Here is a 26,555-nt window from a genome sequence, read left to right as displayed (position 1 = left end):
TTTAGATCGAGCAGAAAATATTATACTACGAAAGGCACAGTGGGAAGCGTATCCGGATGAAATGAGAAAATTACACTCGGACTTTCCGATAGATAAATCAAGTAAAATAATAAACTTAACGCCATTCTTAGATACAGATGGATTAATGAAGTCGAAAAGCAGGATCGAAAATGCAACTATGCTTCCGTACGGTACTAGATATCCTATTATATTACCGAAGAAGCATCATGCAACTTATTTGATATTACAATTTTATCACGAGAAATTTTTTCACAAAAAAATGGACGCAGCAATTGCTGCAGTTAGACAAAGGTACTGGGTAGTTGACATTCGAGCCTCGATGAAAAGGACAAAAGGTGCATGTCAAAGGTGCAGGAACGAAAGAGCTCGACCTAATCTACCCAGAATGGCATCATTACCAATATGTCGGCTGAATGCGAACGTAAAACCGTTTACCTTCACCGGAGTTGATTACTTCGGTCCAATGACAGTTTCGATTGGAAGAAGAACGGAAAAAAGATGGGGTGCGTTGTTTACTTGTTTATCAACACGTGCTGTTCATATTGAAGTAGCGAATAACTTAAGCACTGACGCCTTTTTTGTGTGTCTGAAAAATGTAATACACAGAAGAGGAAAAATTTCACAACTTTACAGCGACAATGGTACCAATTTCATAGGTGCAAATAACGAATTAAAAAAGATTCAAGAAAGGCTGGCAGGTGATGGAATAGAATGGTTTTTCAACCCGCCATCCGCTCCGCATTTTGGTGGAGTATGGGAAAGAATGATAAAAGAAGTTAAAAGTATAATGCCTTCACTTCAAACAACTATGCCTGAAGATATATTACGAAGTGTGTTAATAGAAATTGAGTTTATCATCAACAGCCGACCGTTAACGCATATTCCTATCGAATCAGAAGATGATGAAGCGTTGACGCCAAATCATTTTTTATTGGGATGCTCAGGGGAGGCCGAACCAAATTTAAACGACGTCTCAAAGGCAGAAGCTACTCGACAGCAATGGAAAAGAGTGCAGCAAATTACGAAAGAATATTGGTGCCGATGGGTAAGAGAATATTTACCAAACCTCGCTAGGAGACCAAAATGGCAAGAGTCATCGACCTCTCTAAAGCTAGGAGACATAGTAATTTTTCCGGATGAAGAGAGAAAAGGAAAATGGATAAAGGGTCTCGTGGTTGAAGTACGACGCGCTAAAGACGGTATAATTAGGTCCGCCGTCATAAAAACACAAAAAGGAACAGTAGTAAAACCTACAGTTAAATTATCGGTGCTAGACGTAAAGTCTAGTGAACCAAAAATAAGTACCGACACTCAAGATGAAGTGGAGGTCTCACAAATGGAAGGAAACAACCAACAGAAAATTGCCATCGAGTCTAGTAACAAAAGACCAACCCGAAGACAGAATACAAAATTGAAAAATATTTGTTTGGCAGCCTTAGCTTTGATGATGATAATATGTCAAGCATTTGGAACCATTGCTCCTGGATTGATTGCATACGATTGTGCGAATCCGGAGATAAATATAACTACATATTCGTTGCTGGACGTAGCACCATGTTTTCCACCGACAAATAATTTAACGACAATAGAAGTTCCAATACAAGTTTTACAAAAAAAATGCAAAAGGATCTGCTCATGCGTATCAATGTAAAGTCATCTTGAAAAGATCTATACGACATTGTGGGATGCATTCTCACACGTCGGACTATCAATATGGCTATTCTCATTCGGTTAAGGAATTCACGAATGAAGAGTGCAGAATAACTCACTTACTGAATTCAGTACGTTTGACTCAAGAGACTAGAATTAACGAGGTCAAGAGAAACGGAACGACTCATGGAGAAGTACTAATAATCGGTCATGTACAAGGAAGCTCGTGTAAGGGTGGAATTTACCGAACACCATTTTACACCTGGGTAGACGCATTGGTTTACTATGAGTATGCAATTTCATTGTACGACTATACAAGTTCTGTGGATTATGAAAATGATCAGATAACACTACGCAACGGAATAGTTTGTACATACTCCCAAGGGAAATGTTTAGACGGGGAACAAGGATATATGACATGGGATATAAACGGCGATAAACGTTGCGAAGACGATGAATTCGAAGTAATTTATCAAGGAATGGTAAATAAAACTGTGGATGCTGGTAAGAAAAGAAATACGCAAGCCGTGTATAGCGCTATTTCAGACTCACATGTATTTTCCGTCAGAACCAGAGATCCAACTCGTATATGTGGATACAATGGTTACAAAACCGATCATCCGAGAATATTGATCCTAGAAGAAACAGAATTCAAATCGCCATTCAAAAGACGTCCGAATGGAAAAAATTATGACTTGTTTACTTACTTTAACTCAAAAATCACGCTAGTAGAGAGCTACATTGGGCAAAAGTTTGAGGAAATCTATAATACAATTATGACAGAAATGTGCAAGGTTGACAAGACAATAATGGAGACAAAACTGACTCTAGCTCGGCTCAATCCAACGGAGTTCGTTTCAGGGATAGTGAAGCGATCTGGATACACAGCTGTTGTAGCAGGAGAGGTTTTACACATTCTGGAATGCAAACCTGTCTATGTCACGCATAGAACAGCGGAGCGATGTTATCAGGAAATCCCAGTAAAGTATAACGGGACTGAAATGTATTTAGCTCCAGTTTCAAGAATCCTTCAAATGAGGGGAACCGAAATAGATTGTACACCAATCCTTCCTGCGAAGTATATGTTTGGCGGAAGATGGTATACTACAGATGGTCGTTTGAGAGAAACGACGTCGCCAAATAAATTAACTACTGACATAGTCACGACGTGGACGTATACGCCGCTACCAAGCCTAATGCAAAGCGGAGTTTATGATGCCGATAGCATTGAAAAGATGCGTAATATGATTTATGATCAAGGAGAAAAAAGAATCGCTTCAAATGTACTTCATAAAATTTTAGCGAGTCAACAACCAAACCTACAAGGATATAATTTTGACGCCTTAGTATCGGAAAGAGTGATAGAGAACGCTCTGAATAGATATTGGGAAAAATTAATATCTTGGACGACATGGCTGGGAAATTTAACTTCTACATTCTTAGGAATTTACATGATAGGGAGAATATTGAAGTTTGTGGTAGACACAATAATGCATGGGCGTATATTGTACGATATTTATGGATTAGGGTGGCAGTTAATTGCTTCATTTTGGGATTCACTGACTACTTTCTTGTCTCATAGAAACTCGTTGCGAAGGTCTCAACAAGAGGCAGATAGGAACGAAATAAATAACTCAGGCGAATGTGAAAGCGTTCAAATAGAGGAAAGAAGAACTGCACCATTATATCCTACATTAACGAGAAACGATTAATATCAGCCACGGTATTTTGTAAATCGATGTGGTGGATTTACGGGGGTTGGAAATGTGGCTGACAGTTTCACCAGCTTGCCTAGATTTAAATCCCATACTAGGATTCTAAATTTAAGCTAGCGAGAAATGAAATCTCCCGCATCGTCGAGCTCCCGGGTTACGACATCGAATCATAAAATCCGTTAGAAATAAGAGCAACGACCGATGTCGTCGTTTAAAGGGCTAAAATAAAATAATGTAAGCACTTATCTCGAGCAGGGCTATGACCTCCTCGAAGAAGGAAGGAATAGCATAAAACACATGCCTCGAGACAAGTGAATGACCTCCTTGAAGGGAGGAGAAACAGCTGGATTTAACTTGTCATAGTTGGGATCGCAAGCTGGGCAATGTAAGGAAAAGAAGGAAATAAGGGGTCGTTGAATGCCTGTGTTCTCTCTCTTCCTTATAGCATAACCACGCATGCGCACAAGCCTAGGGAGGTAAGAAACACGAAATTCAGGCTTATGCGCAAGCGCGGAATAAATTAAGAATTAACATTAGACGTAAGTCTGTTCTAACTTGTAGTATATAAGCAAAATTTGTTAATTAAAATAGTAGTAGCAACTCAAAGGTTAAACTGTATTTTTTAAAGAAAGAACGAGCCCCACAAAGACGATAAATAGTCGTCCACTTAGTGACACGTCCATAACCACCACGGAGTAGAAATGTGGAAAAATAATATGAAATTTGAAACAATACTACCAAGAAGAAAACTTCAACTCGATCTGTTTCCCAATATCCCATCGACTAAATAGAGAACCTCCAGAATTTTAGAATGGTATACCATTAGTAACTGTTTAAAACAAACATCTTTCAAATCTCGAAGATTAATAAAAGAAGTCCAGAAAAGATTTATTATTCTTAATTTATTGTACTTCTATCCCATTTATCTTTCAGAGACTTCAAGAATGAGCCGGTGGTCGGTTATTTCAGCATTCGCGCCCCACAGCTGCTGATCCGTGATCCAGATCTGATCAAGGAAGTTCTCTCGAAGAACTTCCATCATTTTGCCGCAAACACATTTTCCGATCTGGTGGACGAAAAATCGGATCCATTGTTTGCTCGTAATCCTTTCATGCTGGTGGGAGAGAAATGGAAGACTCGACGTGCGGAAATTACTCCAGCATTCACAAACAATCGGGTAGCGTTTGATATACGAAACATTTACTATTGATATAAAATACTGTATACTGCAGATAAAAGCACTTTATGCGTCCATGGATGAAGTGAGCACTCGAATGACTGAATATGTGAACGAACAACGTAAAGAAAATGGCTCTGCTTTCGACATAAAAGAGGTAAATATTTGGTTTAATGATATATCAAATATAGAATAAAACTTTTCTGCGCTTCTAGTTGATGTCTAAATACACGACGGATGTTGTATCCAACTGTATCTTCGCGATCGATGCACAATCATTCTCCAAAGAGAAGCCTGAGATTCGAGAAATGGGTCGTCGAATTATGGAGTTCAATTTTGTCGCACGCATTGCAACGGCTGCTATCACATTCTTTCCTTCCATCAAACATTTCTACAAATTTTCTTTTGCTCCCAAGGATGTTGAAGAATTTTTCATTCGTATAATGCAGGATGCCATTCGACATCGCAAAAAGAACAAGATAGATCGCAACGACTATTTGGATCATCTTCTGTCACTGGAAGAGAAGAAACAAATCTCCGAAATTGACATTGCTGGTCACGGTGTCTCATTCTTTGCCGATGGCTTTGAAACATCCAGTTTGGTTATGACCAACTGCCTGTTTGACATAGCGTCGCATCCGGACGTGCAGAAGCGGCTGAGAGACGAAATCCGTCACTTTCAAGCAAACAAAGGAGGTGTAATCTATGACAACCTGGGAGAAATGAGCTACCTCGATCAAGTACTGAATGAGTCACTCCGAATTCATCCTGTTATTCCTACTCTAGCTAAGCAATGCACGAAAGATATTGTGCTGGAAGGTCCAAAGGGCAAAAAAATTCCCGTAACAAAAGGCACAACCGTTGCTATACCATATTTTGTTCAGTTGGATTCCAAGTATTACGACGAAGCTGAAAAATTCAAGCCAGAACGTTTTGCACCGGAGACCGGCGGAACCAAACCGTACAGAGAAATGGGAGTATATTTTCCATTCGGAGAAGGACCCAGGATGTGTTTGGGAATGCGTTTTGCTATAGCACAGGTGAAAAGAGGCATCGTTGAAATCATAGACAAGTTTGAAATTGCCGTAAATTCAAAAACGAAAATCCCGCTTGTGTATGATCCAAAACCATTCATGCTTTACCCTGTTGATGGGATTTGGTTGGATCTAAAGGCAATCAATTAAAGGACAATAAAATTGACAAAACTATAAACTAATTCAAAACATTTTCCACGAGTGAAGTATACGATACCGTTTTGATTGATTATTTTCAACAAATTTTAACTAAGAGCGAAGGAAATGAAATTCATCGAATAATATTAAAATTTAAAATTTTCTATACGTTGGAAATAAGGGACCAACAACCGTTCACCACGTTCTTACAAAACATTCAGCCTCTTCCTTTTACAAAAACTTTCCAACTATATCGAATGACATATTTTTCACGCGATTACCCCAAATGTAAAAATTGCTTTTTATTCACAAGTCGTTTGAATCACATATAAATTCAATCGGAATAAAACAAAAATGAAGTTGCGATTTTAACATCAAAACTAAAAGTTGGCGTGATGTGAATGTAGTTGTGATGGCCGTACTCATTTAAAATTTTATTCAAATTTTACATACAACTCATATGCGAGCCTGTTTTTCTGATATCTGTGATTCTACTTTTTCATTCTGCTTCAGAGGGCCAAACTACGAATTTGAGTCACAAAGCATGGTAAAAGTATGTTGCGAAGAATCGATACAGTTTTGTTTTATTCTTAAAAAGTATGATAGCAAACGGGTAATGGTAAGAATATAATCGAATTGAAGTGAAATACAATAAGAGCAAGTCCATCCATATTCAACCTATTAACTGGATATGACACTTATTTACTGATGACATGACCAAATGTTCATGACTTGCGAAGGTAAGCATTGTAGCTTTTACAAAACAAAACTACACAGTAAAAATATCTGACTTAAATATAACAAAAAATCTATGCTGAACTCAAAATGTGTATTAGACATAATTATCTATTGAATGTAATATAATTTTCCAAATATATATTTTCATATCCATATTGAGTTGGTTTCCAATCAATTTTCTTTGCGACACTAATTTTAAAATAGATAAAACGTATATAAATTTTCCATCACGACTGTTTGAGTTTTGCATGTTTCCTGCGCGACCGTATGCATTTATATGTGTTATTTTACCTGCAAATCAGATACGTGCTTTGATATAGAGCAATTCCAGGAATGAGTAGACGAAAAAGTGACAAAATCAGAATCGACCTTCTCCGATTTGGATGAAACTTTGCACATGGCTTCAGTATGGCCAACCATAAGTTTTGAATCGATTGAGAGGGCAATCCAACTCACGACTGATTTTTAAAAAGGGCGTATGTATTTTTACATTTCACCAAAAGTGCCTTTTTCAAATCGTTCCAACTCGGAAACCATTAATTGTACAAAAATGGCGTTCAGGAAAAAGTTGTAGGGAATCGATCGAAAATATACACTGAAAAAAAATTAATTTTGTTTTCTCAATAATTTCAAAATGAACAAAAAAAAATAAATTAAAATAAAATCAGGGTTTCGTTTTTTTTTTTGATAATTTTTTTTAAAGCTTTTATTAAAACCTACAGATTGATGGCTATCCCTCCGTGCCTTTTGAAAAATAAAGAACTTACAGCTCAATCGGTTCAAAACTTATGGTTTGCCATGATGAAGCCATGTGCAAAGTTTCATCCAAATCGGAGAAGGTCGAGTCTGATGATCTGCTAAGCATTTCTGGAATTGCTCTGTACGGACGCACTTAGTGATCTAATGATTCTCAGTTCAAGTCCCAGTCGACACAACTGAGTCCCAGTTTTATATTTGTGTTTGTTTTATATTTCAATGATTAGCTATAAAATTTTCAAATTCCACGCAAATTGGATTTCATTACACAATACCGACGAAACATATAGTCATAAGTTGTGGTTAATTTTCAATCAATTCTTGTGTAGTTCATTAATTTTAGAAGTAGTGTATCAATTCCTAAATAACTTTTTATGTTTCAATTTAAAACTAAAATAAAAATTCACGAGTAATTCTATATACATCCATAAATACATTTATTTCTTAAGGCAGTTTACATTAGTTTTTCTTCACCGCAGTATCACTTTTATCAGGTGTACAACTTTGCTTCCGCCGTTTTCCGATAGGTGGCTGTACCGGCTGAGGCTGGTTAAAATACATAGATGATAATGCCTTTAAAGTGAATGTGTACAGTGCCTAACGAATTGTCATCGCCGTTTCAGTGACAGTTGTTCATGTTTTCGTATTATTCACGCTCGAAAATGTCTGTTTATGCACCCAATTCTCGCCATTTGCGGGAAGTTTTACTTTTTTGTTACAATTCGAAAAAAAATGCAACTGAAGCGCATCGAATGCTTTCAGAAACTTACGGTGATGCTGCTCTGAGTAAAAGAACGTGTCGGGAGTGGTTTCAACGTTTTAAAAATGATGATTTCGGTGTCGAAGACAAACATGATGGTGGAAGAGAAAAAACCTTCAAAGATGAATAACAATTCACTACGAGCTCTTAAAACCGGGTGAAACCATCACAGGAGATCGCTACCGAACGCAACTGATGCGCCTTAGTCGCGCGCTAGAAGAAAAGCGGCCACAGTAGCAAGAGCGACATGGCAAAGTCACCCTCCAACACGACAATGCTCGGCCTCACGTCGCAAAAGTGGTCAAAAAGTCCCTGGAAACGCTGATATGAGAAGTCTTGCCCCACCCGCCGTATTCCCCAGTGGTCGCCCCCTCTGACTTCCACCTATTCCGTTCGATGGCACACGGCCTGGCAGATCAACATTTTCAATCCATCGAAGAATTGGAAAAATGGATTGCTTCATGGATAGCGTCAAAAAAGGACTCCTTTTTTCGAGCCGGGATCCGAAAATTTCCGGAAAGATGGGAGAAAGTTGTCGCTAGCGACGGACAATACTTTGAATAATACATCTGTAAGCACTTTTTCGCAATAAAGCTTTAAATTTTGGAAAAAACGGCGGAAGCAAAGTTGTACACCTAATATATAGAATTCCGTTTTTTTCCTGCACCGGTGATTTTCATAACACAGTGTTAAAAAAGTCCCGGGACTGACCCATTTTCGAAAGTACCAACCTTCAGTTGACATGTGTCAAATTTTCTCGTCAATCGCACCTACCTTTATATAAGTAATGTTATTTACTCTTTTTTGAAAAAAAATGGAAATGATGAGCTCCATGTGTTGATAAAACATTGCGTTTTAGAAGGAAAAAACCGTCCCAGCCTGATCCATTAAAAGCAAAGGTTGGTGGTTATTTAGAGGTTTTGGTACCGGTTTTGTGCACATAACTTTTTTCTATTATCCGTTAGCAGTACAGTTAATACAAAAAAAAATAAATAAAAAAATTGAAAAATTTGTTGTATTTTGATTTTGGCGTGAAAACGACTTACTTTACTATGGGGTGCCCTTTCAAAATAAGTTATATGGAAGAATGGGCAGAACTTAATCGTGAATATCTCGACTTGTATTAAGGGCAGCAACATAATTCTTTCGCCATTTCATCAGAAATATGATCAGGAATTTAGGATATTATTTTGAACAGTGTGAGATAACCTCAAACAACTCAAAAATGAAGTTTTCTAAAACTTTGAAAACAACGCTGAAAACTATTTACTTTTGCTTGGCTTTTCGCGCAAGGACGACGATTTCGAGGTAGTCAGGCACATATCTTCATCTGAATGCGTATAAAAGGGGAACCGTGGTCGAAAATCGTATTTCTTCTTGTGTGTTGAATGGAAGCAAACGTCGTGAGAATGATTTATCATTTGCTTTCCGGTGGTCGAGGGTGCGATATCATCAACCAACAGCGACGGAAAGTGCACCTTCTTCGTGGTTAAAACCTCAAACGCTCAGGTAGCAACTCTGAGTCTGCTCTTAGTTCTTGAACTCAGGTCCAGTTCCTTATTCCAGAATTCTTCTGTTTGATTCTTTTTAGAATCATAATAATACTCCCAAAGAATTATGTGACATTTTATTGTACTCTATGCAACCCATTTTGGTAGTCGTGGCGAGAAATCGTCTTCAAGCTTCAGAGCTTAGTTCCGGAATACGGGTTTAGATTTCAGAGCCTGCGCGCTGAACTGGATTCTGGAAAAATATTCCGGAACTGATTTCAGTTTCGAAATTGTAGTCTACTAAAATCCAACTGAATTCTGAGTCTGTTCTAAGTTCTGAATATAGTTCTTGAGCTCAGGTCCAATTCCTAATTCCAGAATTCTTCGGTTCTTTTGTCCTGAATACGACTTACTTTACTATGGGGCGCCTTTTCAAAATTTACCCTGCAAAAGAATGGACAGAACTTTACCATGAATATCTTTTGATGTACTTAACCCAACAACGTATTTTTTTCTACAAGCTATCGGTAATATAAGGAATTCGTAATTGAATTTTGAACAGCGTGAAAACCCCCTAAAAATAATTGAAAAACAAAGTTTTCTAAAACTTTTGAAAAAAATTCATCACGCTTGCTTGCCTTTTTCGCATCCGGACGACGGTTTTGAAGTAGTCAGGCACATATCAGAATCTACCGAACAAATAGAAAAGGAAATCTTTATATAAAAACTGTTCATTTCTTTTATTGCTACAGACGAAGCTGGATGTCGAGGTGAGGTCCTCCCACCAACATCAGTATAAAGCGTGAAAGTCTCATTTGGACTTCGGTCGTCAGGAAAAGCAGTCGGCAATGACAGTAGACCTTTTGCGTGGTGTAAAGCCTCAAACGCTCAGGTCACAGAGCCAGTTTTCAGGATAATTTGATAAGCTTTGTGCAATTTTTGCAGTGCAAAATTCGCAACAGTGTTTTATATCTTAGAGAATTACACAATTTGGCCCTTCTGAATGCCTCGTACGGCTTTTTGATAACTTTTTTCACTGAAATACTTAAATCAGAAACGAAATGATTGACATCAAAATTCTGTATAGCTCTATTTAGAACAATAATTGTATACCCAAAGAATTATACGAAATTTTCTCCACTATACTGTATACGGCCCATATTCAACCACTTGTAGTTTGTAGTAGAACTTTCTGCTGATTTGCTATATAAAATGCATAGCACCGACTTAGAAGCCATTAATGGAAGGTTCCTTTTCAGAACCCCCATTACTTTATCATAAAGAACTATACTGGTTATTTAGTAATATTTAATTGTGTGTCAGAATGCTTACTGTAACTAATCTGTACTTTAGTTTAGGAGTATCGACGGATGCATTCGATCGACGACGAAACCTACGCCAAGGAAGACTCTCGAGCGCTGCCCGGACCGCAAAATTATACGAAATCGGTGTACCAGGACCTGGACGACGCTGACACCACGGTGGCGATGGAAAAGTTTGGGCAGAAGGTGTTGTTCTTGCAAGCAAGTTGTACCTGTGGTTTGCGGTCGTCGATTTTCTTCACGAAGGGCACAATTAACGCCTAGGTGTACGAGGAAGAATGTTTGAAGAAGAGAATGCTGCCACTGCACAGAAAGCATTAGGCTCCTCCTCTCTTCTGGCCGGATTTGGCTTGAGCCCACTACGCCAACCCCGTTCTACAGTGGTTGTCAAAAAATAATGTACAATTCGTGGAAAAGGACATCAACCCACCGAACTGCCCGGATCTTCGGCCAATCGAAAGGTATTGGGCAATTGTCAAGCGGCACTTTCGGAAGGAAGGTACAGTGTCCCAAAACATGCAGGAGTTAAAAAAAACTGGACAGCTGTCACCAGGAAAGTCACAAAAGTAATTGTGCAGAATTTAATGAAGAATGTCAAGTCCAAAGTGCGAGCGTTTCACAGAAACTAGGATTTTCTTCAATATAATCAGTGAAATGCATAAAAATGTAATTTTTCTACAATATATCGAAAACTGATGTCAAAAAATGTTTTTTTTTTTCGCTAATTCAATAATCAATGTTGCCAACTACTTTTCGATAGACTCCTTATGCATTGTTTCTATTTCTTCCCGTTTTGCCTTCGGCCCATCAGTGCTTAAAGCAGTTCAAATTGAACTGCCATCTCGCTTAGTTCAATGTAATCCACAAGCTTAGCAGTGATGAGCCGAAGAAATAGATACAAAATAAGTGCTTTTTGCATAAATCAACAAAACTCCTAAATATTCAATAGGAATTGGCTTTCAATGTAGTATCCGTGTATCGGCATAAAGGTTGTGACATGAATTTTTTTTTTAATAAGTAAAATGTGAAAACAACACAGAGGGGCTTGCGGAAATTCTTTGACGTGGACCAAAAGTCACGAAATGAGAAGTGCAATCTCTCTGGCAAGAAATATGGGTATACTAGTGGCACAATTTTATTTTATTTCGAATTTATTGCTGCGCAAGTATCAATTGATACCTACAGGTATCGATACTTTATTGCCTTTTGATACCTTGTATCGATTACCCGTACCCGACCCGAACCCGAATGAGCAGTAAAAATTCTACTCGCGCCCGATTAAAACCCGTTGGGTAAAAACCTGTTTTAATCCTCCTAGTGGTGTAAGGATGCCTTTCTCATATTACTTATATTTTCAAAATTATCACAAGAATTTTATTTTTTAATCTCGAATAGAATAAGCAACTTTTTTGAGTATGAACTAAAATAACCTTTTCAATTTGTGTCAAGTTAATAGGAATATTTCTTCATTTTACATCGTCGCACTAAATGATTAAACACATTTTACTCTATAAATCTGGAACCAAAAGTCGGACTCGGATGAAATTGAACTATGAGACTATAGGAACTTTTAGGAACTTTTAATTGAACCTAAGTTTATGGAAATCGATCAAATAATCTCTGAGAAAATTGAGTAAGTCTCGTTTTAGAGCTTCGACCACTATTTCCGGTACTTCTGGAGCCGGGTACTTGAAACAAGTATAGCCGAAATCGGTTGGTTTAGTAAGCCTAATATAGCCTACAAATTGAATCAGTTTTAAGCCAAATCTATAAGAATTTTATCCTTTTTTGAGTCGTCGCTTCAAGTGGCGGTCTGCAATTTTTACCCTATGAAAGCATGATGAAATTCAATAGCAACCTGTGGGAATATGAGATTTTTTATTTAATGAGCGACATTATTTGACACATACTCACTCACATACACACAGACATTGTTCAGCTCGATGAACTGTGTCGAATGATGTAGAACACTTTGAACTTTTCCAAGTGATTGTATAAACTATCTATATAAGAAAGGCAAAAAGTGTACTTTTATAGAAAAGTATCGTTTTCATAATTTTATATAAATGTGCACCTGACTTCGCCATCGCTTGTGAAAAAATACTCATGAAATTGAAAATTTGCACGAATGTCTCTGTAATACCGGAACCGGAAGTTGGATTAGAATCAACTTTCCGGGGACTTTCAAAAGAATTTGAAGACCTTTTATTTTCTTTTATTTTATTTGCGCATTTTTTCATAAAGTTGCACATATTTTTTTGTAATTCCGGAACCGGAAGTCGAATCCAAATGAAAATCAGGAAAATTGTATGAGGCCATAAGACCTTTCATTTGAATCTAAGTTTGTGAAAATCGGTTCAGTCATCTCTGAGAAAATCGAGTGGCATTATTTGTCACGTACACACATACATACATACATACATACATACATACATACATACATACATACATACACACAGACATTCTGTGATCTCGATGAACTGAGTCGAATGGTATATGACACTATTTTTTTTAGTTACAATGTTTTACTGGGATGCAAAATTAATTGTGATTTTAATTTAAATTAATCTGTCAAATATACCAGTTTTGTTAGCCTCACAAACCAACACCCACGATGTTATCGGTAGCAGGTGGTTTTTACAAACAATGAACTTCTATGCAATTTTTCTGAAATAAATGTTAATTTTTTTATGGTAAGAATAAGAAAATTTGAGAAAATATCTAACCAATATTTAATGTAACAATTCTCTTGTATCTAAATGAGATATACGAGGTCTGTTCAAAAAGTACCCGGAATTCTCATTTTTCTAAAAAAAATATTTATTTATTCGTCTACATCTACATGGTCCCCTTCAAAGTAATCCCCCCTAGATAAAATACACTTATGCCTGCGTTTTTTCCAGTCTTCGAAACACCCCTGATAGTCACTTTTTGTAATGCTCTGTAGCACTCTCAGCGATTCTGCCTTTATCTCTTCAATCGATGAAAAACGCTGTCCTTTCATGGGTCTCTTCAACTTTGGGAACAGGAAAAATCACTCGGAGCGATATCTGGTGAATAAGGAGGTTTAACAGCTCCTGAGCGATGGTAATGCGTTTGGAACGAATTTTGCTACCACTCGTTTCATGCCCAAAACATTTGAAAAAATATGATGGCATGAGCCAACTGATATGCCAACTTCATCAGCAACTTCTCTAAAAGTGATTCGGCGATCATCCATAATCATTTTTTCCACGTTTCCCACATTTTCATCGATTATTGACGTGCTGGGTCGACCGGAGCGTTCGTCGTCTTCAACGTCTTCGCGGCCATCTTGGAAACGCTTATACCACTCGTAAACACTTGTTTTTTTCATAGCAGACTCACCGTAGGCTCTCTGTAACATTTCGCACACTTGGTTACACTTTATTTCATTTTTCACGCAAAATTTAATACAAATTCTTTGACTCTTCAATTCTTCCATTGTTTAAACTAACAAAAATCGCCGAGCTAAAAAAAACACGTCTACACCAGCCGCTACAAGACAGAATGTAAACAATGAATACAGCTGAAAATTTCACCATACATTAGGGACATATGTACCAACACAATAAAAAAAATATTTTGACCACCGGACTCTCCAGACGCGCGCAAATAGAAAATTCCGGGAACTTTTTGAACAGACCTCGTACATTATATCTATGAATCACGTAACTTTTACTGGATTATGCATTAAATAGTTTCCAATAAAACCTGCGTAATGGGAGGCGTAGTGTTTCTTCTCTAGAGCCTGTTTCTCTCATGTATTTTGTTTTTGACGCATTTATGGCCTGACAAGTTTATAACAAAAAACTGTATTCGTAACTAGTGCTGATATAAGTATGGTCTCGTTAGTAGTTAAAATATCAAAATTTCCAAACAAGTATCAAAAAGAGCAATAGTTTAGATACGATATGTTGGTCGGGGTCCGATTCTTCTAGCTTCAGCTTTCAGTTCGATGTATGTTTCCATAATCTTCTCAAGGTTACGTGTCACAATATCAATATCGTCAGCGAATCCAAAAAGTTGTACGGACTTTCGGAAGATCGTGCCACTCGTGTCGATCCTCGCTCTTCGAATCACACAATCCAAAATAATATTGAACAAGATACAAGAGAGCCCATCACCTTGCCGTAGCCCTCTCCAAGATTGGAAAGGACTCGAGAGCGTCCCAGATACTCGGACGTAGCACATCACTCTATACGTCGTTGCTTTGACCAATCGCGTCAGTTTATCCGGAAAACCGTATTCGTGCATGATCTGCCATAGTTGTTCTCGATCGATTGTGTCGTATGCCGCTTTGAAGTCAATGAATAGCACACTTCTAGAGTACTTGATTTGTCTTGTCTTAGCGCGGGCTTCAGTAAATCCCGCTTGGTACGGCCCTACGAATTCCTTAGCTATTTGGTGATAGACGACGGCAAAGGATTTGGGAGAGTACCTTGTAGGCGGCGTTCAGCAATGTGATTGCGCGGTAATTGCAACAGTCTAGCTTATCGCTCTTTTTGTAAACGGGACATACCACTACATCCATCCATTCCTGCGGTAGAATCTCTTCCTCCCAAATCTTAGAAATCATCCAGTGCAGCGCTCTAGCCAGTGCCTCTCCCCCATGTTTGAGCAGCTCGCCTGGTAACTGGTCATTGCCCGCGGATTTGTTGTTCCTCAGCTTGCCGATCTCCTTACATATCTACGACAGATCAGGTGCTGGGAATCTGAGCGTGCACCCAAATTGATTACTGTGCCGTTCTCTGTATCTTGTGCTTCGCCATTCAGATGCTCGTCATAGTACTGTTTCCACCTGTCGATCACCTCACGTTCGTTCGTGAGAAGGTTGCCACTGGTATCTCTGCACATTTCGGCCTGTGGCGTGTAACCTCCACGTGAGCGGTTCACCTTCTCATATAACTACCGTGTTTCATTTGCGCGGTTCAGCTATTCCATCGTTTCGCGATCTTGGTTTTCCAGGTGGCGTTTTTTCCTTCGGAAAACCGTGTTCTATCTGTTCCGCGCCTATCTGTGTCGTTCCTCGTTCGCTCTCGTGCGGTGTTGCAGCATCCTCGCCCTTGCTGCATTCTTCTCTTCGACCAACTGCTGACATTCGCCGTCAAACCAGCCATTTTAGAGCTAAGGTAGTGATAAAACACACACACACTAATTTTTTTTTTTTTAATTGCAGGGTGGAAAATATTCACATAACTTTTCACGTAACTATGATGTGATCATTTTTTTAATGAAGAAGAGAAATGTTTTTTTAGAAAAAGATGCCAGTGGTCAGGTCTGGTCCTAGGTGCGAATGTCAAAACCCCTTAAATCAAATTGTTTATTTTTCGGAAGAACTGTTCTGCAATAAAAATTTCTCGTCAACGTATAAACATATTTATGTGAAGTACAGATGGACGGGTAATCGATAGAAAAAAATTACCCGTACCCGATCCGTACCAGAGCGAGCAGTAAAATTGTTTACCCGTACCCGATCGAAAATAAAAAATTTTACCCGTACCCGTACCCGTACCCGACCAAAAACCCGTCGGGTGCGGGTACCGGTCGGGTTTCGGGTAAAATACCCAAGACCCGACCTCTCTAGTGAACAGTAGAAAGAATAATATATCCATAATGGGCATTTGACCAACAAAGTTTGGGAATCTCTGTGTTAGATAAACGGAGACATCGAAATAGATTTCGTATGTGAGAGCTCAGATGAAAATTTTTAATTTTCCGATCCATATTCAATGTTTTAATTTTACTAAAACTCAAACTCGTAAGTCTACTCATTCTGCAGCGATAGCGATAGTTGGTTTGTGTAATGTGTTTATTAGGCAAGTTATTAGCATTGACCTTGATAGAGTATTATAGCTAACTGACTGCCTTCGCAATATCAGTACGATTCTGCTAGTCAACCGGCAAACAAGTGGGTGAAAATGTTGTGTATTATTCTTAGCTGTCTGGCAAGTTTCCTAAGCGTAGTGTATCTGTTTTTAACATGGGAGTTTAATAAATGGAAGAAAATGGGAATCAACGGACCAAAACCACAAGTGCTGTTTGGAAATGTTCCCAACTTATTGAAAAAAAAGAGGAACACATATTATGACTTGGAGAAAATTTACAAGTGAGTGTCGATCGTATCGAACGGCAAGTTTGGTTAATCTCAGCTGGCTCATTTGAGCATTTTCCAATGCGAAAACCGTTTGAGAATATCATAATTTGAATCTCAGACGTAAAATTAATCTTAAGCATAAGAAGCAGACTAAAAGTCGTTTAATGCAAAAACACAATGAAAACTTAACCGGTTATGCCAGAGCAAACATTTGTTTCGGAAAAACGAGTTTAGTTTAGACCGAATTTCGCTGCGAACGAAGAACAATTAGTATATTTGTTACGGGGTCTGAACCACACTGCGTTGCTGAACGACAGTCGGCCCAAAAGTAATCGCATATAGGCATTTGTTTCGGAAAAACCAATCAATCAGAAGTTATAAACCTGTTTTTCATACAATTTTTTGTACAGTTCGAGAAATGAAGATGTTTTACAACAATTTTTTCTTTATATATATATATATATATATATATATATATATATATATATATATATATATATATATATAAATAAATATATATATATATATATATATATATATATATATATATATATATATATATATATATATATATATATATATATATATATATATATATATATTAGAGATGGTCGGGTATAGAAATTCTTATACCCGAACCCGACCCGTACCCGATTGAAAATTAAAAAAATTACCCGTTCCCGACCCGTACCCGAAAAAAAATAAAAATTTTTACCCGTACCCGATTAAAAATTACCTGTACCCGTACCCGACCCGAATGAGTAGTAAAAATTTTACCAAAATTCAGTATGGAAAAAATAAAGTGTTTTAGATATCGAGCCGTATCAGGCTCTAGTTGGTAAGAAAAATACATTAAAATGCTTGTTTACTTTTAAACATATAAATACACTGTGAAGCATGAATAATGTAATGTAACTTTTTATTAAACATGCATAAAAAAACAAACGATTCATCCGAATTCAAAATTTATTTTTTCATATTAAAGTACAATTCTTCCGTGTAATTGTGGAATATAATTTCATTCAAATGGCTGCCTCGGCTGGCCTTGCAGTACGCCATACAGTCGGTCCAGCTTTTTAATACATTTTCGATTGTATGCAGCTTTATTTCAGCTATGGATGCACGAATGTTATCCTTCAAGGCTTGAATTGTCTCTGGCTTGTCCACATAACACTTATCTTTGACAGCCGCTCAAAGATAATAGTCTAACGGTGTCAAATCACAGCTCCGAGGCGGCCAAACGACATCCGAATTTCGACTGATAATTCGATCTTCGAAGACTGTGCACAGATGATCGATCGTAGCGTTGGCTGTGTGGCACGGAGCGCCGTCTTGTTGGAATCAAAAGGTGTCCAAGTCTTCCTCTTCAAGTAACGGGAAGAACCAATCGCTAATGATGACGCGGTACCGCTCGCCATTGACCGTGGCGGCGGCTCCTGCCTCATTTTCTAAGAAAAAAGGCACAATGATGCCGCCAGACAAAAATCCGCACCAAACCGTCACTCTCTGAGATCGGCTTCTCCATGATGACGTGCGGGTTTTCCGTCCCCAGATGCGACAATTTTGCTTAGTAACATACCCGCCGAGATGAAAATGTGCCTCATCCGAGAAGATGATATTTTTGCACACATTCCGCAACATTACCATGATTTTGAAAGTAAAACTGCACTATTTTCACGCGGTCCTCAAGCGTATACACAACCATTTTCGTTCAGCGGAAGGATACAACTATGTTTCTGTCAAATCAGAAGTGACATTTAGGTTACCAATGTCGAAATAACCGCTAGTTCAAAAATAAATGTTAGATGGCGGACCCTGTAGATTTCCAAAGTCTTTGGTACTTTATTTTCATTTACAAATGTCAACAAAAGCGAGTAATATCTACTCAAATTTTTCGAGAAGCATATTTACCCAATATGTCGTAATAACCGTTGTATTCAATTTTGGGTAGGTATGGTTTTTACGAAACAGTGTGACTTTTGATCCAATCCTTCAGAACCACAAGTAAGCGTGCTCATTATCTTGACACACAAATAAAAATTCACATTCGAATCACTTGAAAAATCACGTAAAATAGTTCCAAATGTCAAATTGAATTTTATACGTGACGAAAATGAATGTTATGCGAACATCCCCTAAAATGAATAGTGTGTTATCAGTTCGTTTACGTGAATTGACCAAAGAATCAGACAATGTACGTGTATTCCCGGTGTGAAACATTCAATTTTGAACTTGGTGAACAGTGAGTCCTTCAAGTGTAAGTAGTTTGAACATTCGCAGGAAATTTTTTTGGTTACAATTTTTTACTACAAAGCAAAATTAATTATGATTTTGATTTAAATTAATCAGTCAACTATGCCCGTTTTGTAAACCTCACAAACCCACACCCACGATGTTATCGGTAGCTGGTGGTTTTTACAGCCATTTAACCGGTGGAACCCTCAACGAGTGAACACGGTGAAAATTTGAGTATTTCACGAGAAAAGATTTTCACCCTTACTTTGGCGACTCCACGTTGTCACGCATCGAGATTTTCACTTGTAGTCCAGTGAAAAGAAACGAAAATTAACTAGCAATATAGCCCAACTTGCAGTGCCATCAATCGGTGTCATTTAAAGTGAGGTGACACCACCCAGAAGTGCAGAATAATAAGAACTTCTATGCAGATCCAATCTCTAACCAATATTTAAAATAACAGTTTTCTAGTATCTGAATGTGATATGAGTACTACACTACATTTTATATACTGCCCATACTTGCATATCAGTCCCATATGGGAAATCGGCATGTTGAGAAAAAGACGATCAAAAGTTTATTTCCGATTTTTTTTATTTATTGTGCTCCCTAATGCTGGTCCCGGGTTGGCGGTTCAATGCATAGGACGCTGGTCTTACAAGCCAACTGTCGTATGTTCGAGCCCCGACCTGGAAGGATTCTTAGTGTCAGTAGGATTCATAGTACTAGCCATGCAATGATTCTGTACGCTAAGAATCGGCTGCGAAGTCTGTTGAAACAGAAAGGCCAAATTCCACGAAAGGAATGTAATGCCAAGACTTTTCTTTGCTCCCTAATGCTAAATCTTGGTATTATTACATGAAATATCGGTAATACACCTTTGCTGTTCCAATATTGCAACAAATGAAATGCGGGTACTTTAGCATATGGGACACAGAAATGAGTTGATATTTTTTTATATTTTACTAAACAAACCCTCAACTTTCATTGCAATTTCTGAGAGTATATTGAGGAAAGACTCCATTCCTCAAGCTATCTCAAAATTGGCGAAAATCGATATGAGACTGATATGCGATGATGGGCAGTATATGAATCAAATAATTTTTACTGGATTGTGCATTAAACAGCTTTAAAATGGCAGTCCATTAAAACCTACGTGAAAAGTAGATTCCGACCGCAACATCATAGAGCTAAGGCAGTGTGTCTTATTAAATATGTTATAAACAAAGTATGGCGGGAAAAATTCACATAACTTTTCATGAAGAAAAAAATGTTTTTTTCTGGAAAAACAGGCCAGTTGACAGGTCTGGTCCTAGGCGCGAATGTCAAAACCCCTTGAATCAAATTGATTATTTTTCGGAAGAACTGTTTTGCAATGAAAAAATCTCGTCAACGTGTATATATATATAAAGGGTGATTTTTTAAGAGCTTGAGAACTTTTTTAAACAATAAAACGCATAAAATTTGCAAAATCTCATCGGTTCTTTATTTTAAACGTTAGATTGGTACATGACATTTACTTTTTGAAGATAATTTCATTTAAATGTTGACCGCGGCTGCGTCTTAGGTGGTCCATTCGGAAAATCCGCTTTTTTATCGACAAATTTTGTTCAGCGATGAGGCTCATTTCTGGTTGAATGGCTACGTAAATAAGCAAAATTGCCGCATTTGGAGTGAAGAGCAACCAGAAGCCGTTCAAGAACTGCCCATGCATCCCGAAAAATGCACTGTTTGGTGTGGTTTGTACGCTGGTGGAATCATTGGACCGTATTTTTTCAAAGATGCTGTTGGACGCAACGTTACAGTGAATGGCGATCGCTATCGTTCGATGCTAACAAACTTTTTGTTGCCAAAAATGGAAGAACTGAACTTGGTTGACATGTGGTTTCAACAAGATGGCGCTACATGCCACACAGCTCGCGATTCTATGGCCATTTTGAGGGAAAACTTCGGAGAACAATTCATCTCAAGAAATGGACCGGTAAGTTGGCCACCAAGATCATGCGATTTGACGCCTTTAGACTATTTTTTGTGGGGCTACGTCAAGTCTAAAGTCTACAGAAATAAGCCAGTAACTATTCCAGCTTTGGAAGACAACATTTCCGAAGAAATTCGGGCTATTCCGGCCGAAATGCTCGAAAAAGTTGCCCAAAATTGGACTTTCCGAATGGACCACCTAAGACGCAGCCGCGGTCAACATTTAAATGAAATTATCTTCAAAAAGTAAATGTCATGTACCAATCTAACGTTTAAAATAAAGAACCGATGAGATTTTGCAAATTTTATGCGTTTTATTGTTTAAAAAAGTTCTCAAGCTCTTAAAAAATCACCCTTTATATATATATATATATATATATATATATATATATATATATATATATATATATATATATATATATATATATATATATATATATATATATATATATATATATATATATATATATATATATATATATATATATATATATATATATATATATATATATCGAGATCGCCAAAGTCTGTATGTGTGTACACAACAAATTGAGTGCTCTTTCTCCCTGAATTGGCTGAATCGATTTTCATTAACTTATATTCATATGAAAGGCCCTATACATCGCTCATGAATTTCAGTTAAATCCGAATTCCGGTTACGGAGTTAGAGAGAGATAAGCAACAAATTTTGATTTTCATAAGTGATCGATTTACATGAAAATTGATCTTGCTACGGAAAATAGTGAATTTTCTTAGTACTGTGAAATTTCATCCGGATCCGACTTCCGGTTCCGCAGTTGCAGGGCGATGAGTGTCAAAGTTTTCAAATCGCCATATAGAGTGACAATATGTACTACACCAAAAGAAGAAGAAAACACAAAACGAACAAGGCGTGCTTTGTTCTATTTCGCACACGTTGTGTAGTGATGTTAATAATAATAATCATAAAAATACTAATAATAATAATAATATCACATGTTTTATGCTGTTTAGCTTGACTTACATATGCAGAAGTAACAGAAACACAGGTTCGTTTCGTTTGTTAGATTTCGTTTAATTGGTTTAATCGAAATAGAGCATGAGATAGTAAGTATAGGTTTAACTACGTTCAAAACTGTTCCAATTTGTAGGTCATATTTGTTGGTAGTAAACGAACCTACTTCGGCTATTCCGTTTATCTGAATCCGGTTTCGGAAGAATTGGGAATAGTGATCAAAAACTGCAAAACTAATCTCACTTACTTTTCTTGGAGATGGCCAAACAGCTCCCGAGTTTGAAAAAAGAGCAAACAAAACTACATTCATCATTTAAAAAACACAATGCTTCAGTCGAATTGGTAATTGGTCTCTCCATACGTGCAAAACAGTAGTTCAATTTGAACCATCGAGCAAAAATTAAAGTTTACACATGCTGCAATTAGTATTATTTAATTTGATAGAAAATTTTAGCTTTAAACTTCTAAAAAAAATTAGCTTTAAACTTCTTCATTCAATTTTCAATTTAGCGACTACAAAAACGAACCCGTGGTTGGCTACTTCAGCTTGCGTACCCCACAGCTGATGATTCGAGATCCAGAACTCATAAAGGAGGTACAATCGAAGAGCTTCAACCACTTCAATGCCAACCAATTCTCCGACCTAGTTGATGAGAAATCAGATCCGTTGTTCGCCCGAAACCCGTTCAATCTTTCCGGGGAAAAATGGAAGATAAGAAGAGGAGAAATCACTCCAGCGTTCACAAATAATCGCGTAAGTTTCAATATGGCAGATATGGCAGTACTTGACCTAACAGTACATATTTGTATCAGATAAAAGCCCTTTACACGTTGATGGACGAGGTATGCATTCGAATGACTGAATACGTAAACAAGCAAATCAAATTGAATGGATCGACATTCGATATCAAAGAAGTATGTAGTTTTTAGTGTCAGTGAATATTCACCAAGCTTTAATGATTCTTGTTTTGTAGTTGATGGCCAAATATACGACAGATGTCGTGTCCAACTGCATCTTTGCCATCGATGCGCAATCATTCACCAAGGAGAAACCTGAAATCCGAGAAATGGGACGTCGAATTATGGACTTTAATCTCATTGCACAGTTCGCACTGGCCGCGTTAACATTCTTCCCGTCAATCGTTAAGGTCTACAAATTCTCACTTCTTCCTAAAGATGTAGAGGAATTTTTCATTCGCATAATGAGTGATGCAATTCGCCATCGGAAACAAAACAACGTTGTTCGGAACGACTATTTGGATCATCTTCTCTCATTGGAAGCGAAGAAAAACATTTCAGAGCTCGACATTGCTGGTCACGGTGTTTCGTTCTTTGCGGATGGATTTGAAACGTCCAGTTCGATAATGAGCTACTGTCTGTTTGATTTGGCATCACATCCTAAAGCCCAGAAGCACTTAAGAGAAGAAATCCGCCATGTTCAAACCAGTAAGGAAGGCTTGACATACGAAAATTTGGGAGAAATGATTTACCTGGATCAAGTCCTGAATGAATCACTACGTCTTCATGCCATTGTCCCAACGCTGGGGAAAAATTGCACGCAGGATATTGTTTTGATCGGATCCAAGGGCAAGAAAATTCCCGTTACCAAAGGTACAACAGTTACGATTCCGTTTTTCGTTCATCTTGACCCAGAACATTACGATGAGCCGAAAAAATTCAATCCGGAGCGCTTTGCACCGGAAACCGGTGGCACCAAACCGTACAGAGAGAAGGGAGTTTTCATGCCGTTTGGAGAAGGACCCCGAATGTGTATCGGAATGCGTTTCGCTCTGGCACAAGCAAAGAGGGGCATCGTAGAGATCATAGACAAATTCGAACTCACTGTCAATCTGAAAACAAAGGTTCCATTTGAATATGACCCCAAAATGATCTTATTGTATGTGGCCGGGGGAATTTGGCTGGACCTAAGACCTTTAAATTCATAATCACGTAGCATATTTTTACGCATCAAATTTTACCATATCTATGGAATGGAAAATACGCCATAGGCAAACATGCTTTATTTTATGTAATAAATATGTAGACTATCGAAATATGACAATTTTCACAGACACTACTGATCGGAAAGCTATTTTCAAAGCTTTTTTTCACTTTGCACGAAGTTACAATTACAATTCACTCAAAATACAATTCACTCATTTAAATTAAATACCTATTGAATTATTCCAATAAGCCTAGATCATATAAAGGCGGAATTACAAGGCAATATGTGCAAAACTATGAGAACATGCGTTTTCAATTTTCTCGGAAATTTTTATTTTTACAAACTAAGATGCAAATGAAAGGTCTTGGAATTATTTAAAAAGTCCTCCAGAAGTTGATACAGATCCGACTTTCGGTTCCGGCATTACAATGCGATAAGTAAAAATTTTCAATTTCATGAATATTTTTTACAAGCGATTGCGAAACGAGGTGCATATTTTTATAAAATTTATAGGTAAATTCATCTAGTAGGCAGATTCTGTTAGTTAGTGGATATATAAATATACTTTGGGACTACTAGTCCCCGGTTTCCACTTCCGAACGCACCAGTAATAGTGAAGAAAAGCTCCAAAACCGCAACTCACTTTGATTTCTCAGCAACGATTAGACCGATTTTCACGAATCATGATTCAAATCAAAGCTCCCAGTGTCTTTAAAATATACTGTGCAATTATAGGGCAATGACTATCAAAACTATCAAACTGTCATACAAAATGATGCAAAATCGGTACAGATCGGTACGTGCTGGGACGGAAGAAGAAGAAAACGCGCCCACCTAGCTCACAGCGTTACCTTGGTATTACATTGCTGTAGAGGAATTTGACCTTCTGTTTCAACAGACTTCGCAGCCGATTCAGAGGGTACAGAACCATTGCATGGTTGGTGCTACATAGCTCAGAGCGTGCTATGTTCAATTTTGTATAGCGTGCAGGATTGCCACATTTGAATCTTTATTAACTTGATATAACTGTTTACAAATTGAAAAGGTGATGGTAGTTTATAGGCTAACTGCATATCTCGAAATAGCGATTAAAGCGACACCTTGTGATGGCTGGCGTCGTCAGCGTGGTACTCTGTAATATTCTTAACCAGGGTTTTACAAGTTAAACTCGACTATTTTAATTAATATTATTTGCATAATCAGATGAAGTATAGCACGGTTATTGAACATCTCTTTCAAACTGTAAAATTCCTTAGTAAATCTTTGAGAAAGGGAATAAAATAAGGAAGAGCGAAATGACAATGGGTTTCTCCAGGGAACGCACCAATAGCTCACTAAAACGCGAAAATTTGTATTATCCCGTTTTTTTAGGTATCTTTACTTCTTGTCGATTAAGGAAACTTGCGTACAAAAACGATTAACCACACTTAATCTCACTACATACATTTGAATACTCTTGCATCAATGTTTCTGCCTTCTCTTGTAAAGGGTAATAGAATTATAGAAAAAAACGACTTTTGATCAAGCTCGATCAGACTAACAGCTCGACGAGATCGGAAAATGTTTCTCTGTGTGCGTATGTGTGTTTGTGTGTGTTGAAGGCTGAACCAATTAAAACAATCTTAGATTCGTTTGAAAGCTACTATTGAGTTATTGGTAAAGTTTGAAGATCAAGTGGCTATCCTTACCCGTTCCAGAGATATGATGATATAAGTGACATAAACGACAAGTCAGTTTTTATCTACCAGTAATTGTTTTATTTTAGACTCGTTCGTTATCATTTGTTTCAGATAGAAATAATGAAAGAACATTTTTACACCTCCCTACAGGTTTTGGGAACAACTAAGGAAAAACTAACGCATATTAGAGTGCTACGTTTAGTAAGGAATCTTAAGACACTCATTTCTAAAAATCTATATTCATATTTATTTAAGGCCTAAGCATAGTGAGTCCCGTATAAATTGCGAATCCACCACGTGGTTCCCTTAATTCCCATTTTCGTCTGTGTGTTTAAGAAAGTTATGATGGAAAAACTACATTTTGGGAGTCTCATATCAACTATGGTCCTTATATCGACACCAATGCATTTTAAAGGGCTCATGTGTTCGGCATATTTTTTTGTAGTAACATGTTCTGTATTTCTTCAAAAGGCTTGAATTCACTACCAAGCAATGCATGCAAATTAAAACTTATAACTCACTTCTAAGTGGATTATTGCCAACTTTGATTTTATTCAAAGAAGAAGACAGTTCCAAACAAAAGTTTTTCTGAATGCAATGAAGACCCAAAATCAACTTCTGAAACTCAAACAGAAAACGTATTTTGATGTGGTTGGGACCACTGAGCACTCTGTTAAAAGTGAAAGGATTTTTACAATCTATGTCTTAAAACTATGCAATCCAATTATTGCAATTACAAAAAAAACTTAAAAAGTATACTCGATTTTACGTTTCGTCTTAGACTCATCAGTGCGTAGCAGTTTATGTTG

General features: G+C 37.5%; 2 protein-coding genes across 2 annotated transcripts in view; both read left to right on the top strand.

The window, feature by feature from the left end:
* The window catches only part of LOC131428779 (uncharacterized), a 60,788-nt gene extending 54,368 nt beyond the window's left edge, over positions 1-6,420 (top strand). The window contains exons 8-10 of the mRNA XM_058592824.1: positions 4,320-4,563; positions 4,619-4,720; positions 4,779-6,420. Of these exons, the coding sequence (XP_058448807.1) occupies positions 4,320-4,563; positions 4,619-4,720; positions 4,779-5,747 (1,315 nt within the window). The 3' untranslated portion in view covers positions 5,748-6,420. The remainder of the gene's footprint in view (positions 1-4,319; positions 4,564-4,618; positions 4,721-4,778) is intronic.
* Positions 6,421-16,712: 10,292 nt separating this feature from the next.
* Positions 16,713-25,315, top strand: LOC131432529 (probable cytochrome P450 28a5). Its single transcript, XM_058598862.1, has 4 exons — positions 16,713-16,928; positions 22,633-22,876; positions 22,936-23,037; positions 23,097-25,315. Exons 1-4 carry the CDS (start codon positions 16,741-16,743, stop codon positions 24,066-24,068), a joined length of 1,506 nt encoding a protein of 501 aa, XP_058454845.1. The 5' UTR covers positions 16,713-16,740; the 3' UTR covers positions 24,069-25,315.
* Positions 25,316-26,555: the final 1,240 nt, after the last annotated feature.

This window comes from Malaya genurostris, chromosome 2, assembly GCF_030247185.1.
Source record: "Malaya genurostris strain Urasoe2022 chromosome 2, Malgen_1.1, whole genome shotgun sequence".
Taxonomy (NCBI): Eukaryota; Metazoa; Arthropoda; class Insecta; order Diptera; family Culicidae; genus Malaya; species Malaya genurostris.
The sequence above is the reverse complement of the archived record's forward strand: the minus strand, read 5'-3'. Positions and strand labels throughout refer to the sequence as shown.

Coding starts and splice junctions, on each gene's coding strand:
- LOC131432529 (XM_058598862.1), top strand. CDS start 16,741: ATGTTGTGTATTATTCTTAGCTGTCTGGCAAGTTTCCTAAGCGTAGTG. Junction 16,929..22,632: donor GACTTGGAGAAAATTTACAA/GTGAGTGTCGAT, acceptor TTTTCAATTTAG/CGACTACAAAAACGAACCCG. Junction 23,038..23,096: donor CGACATTCGATATCAAAGAA/GTATGTAGTTTT, acceptor CTTGTTTTGTAG/TTGATGGCCAAATATACGAC.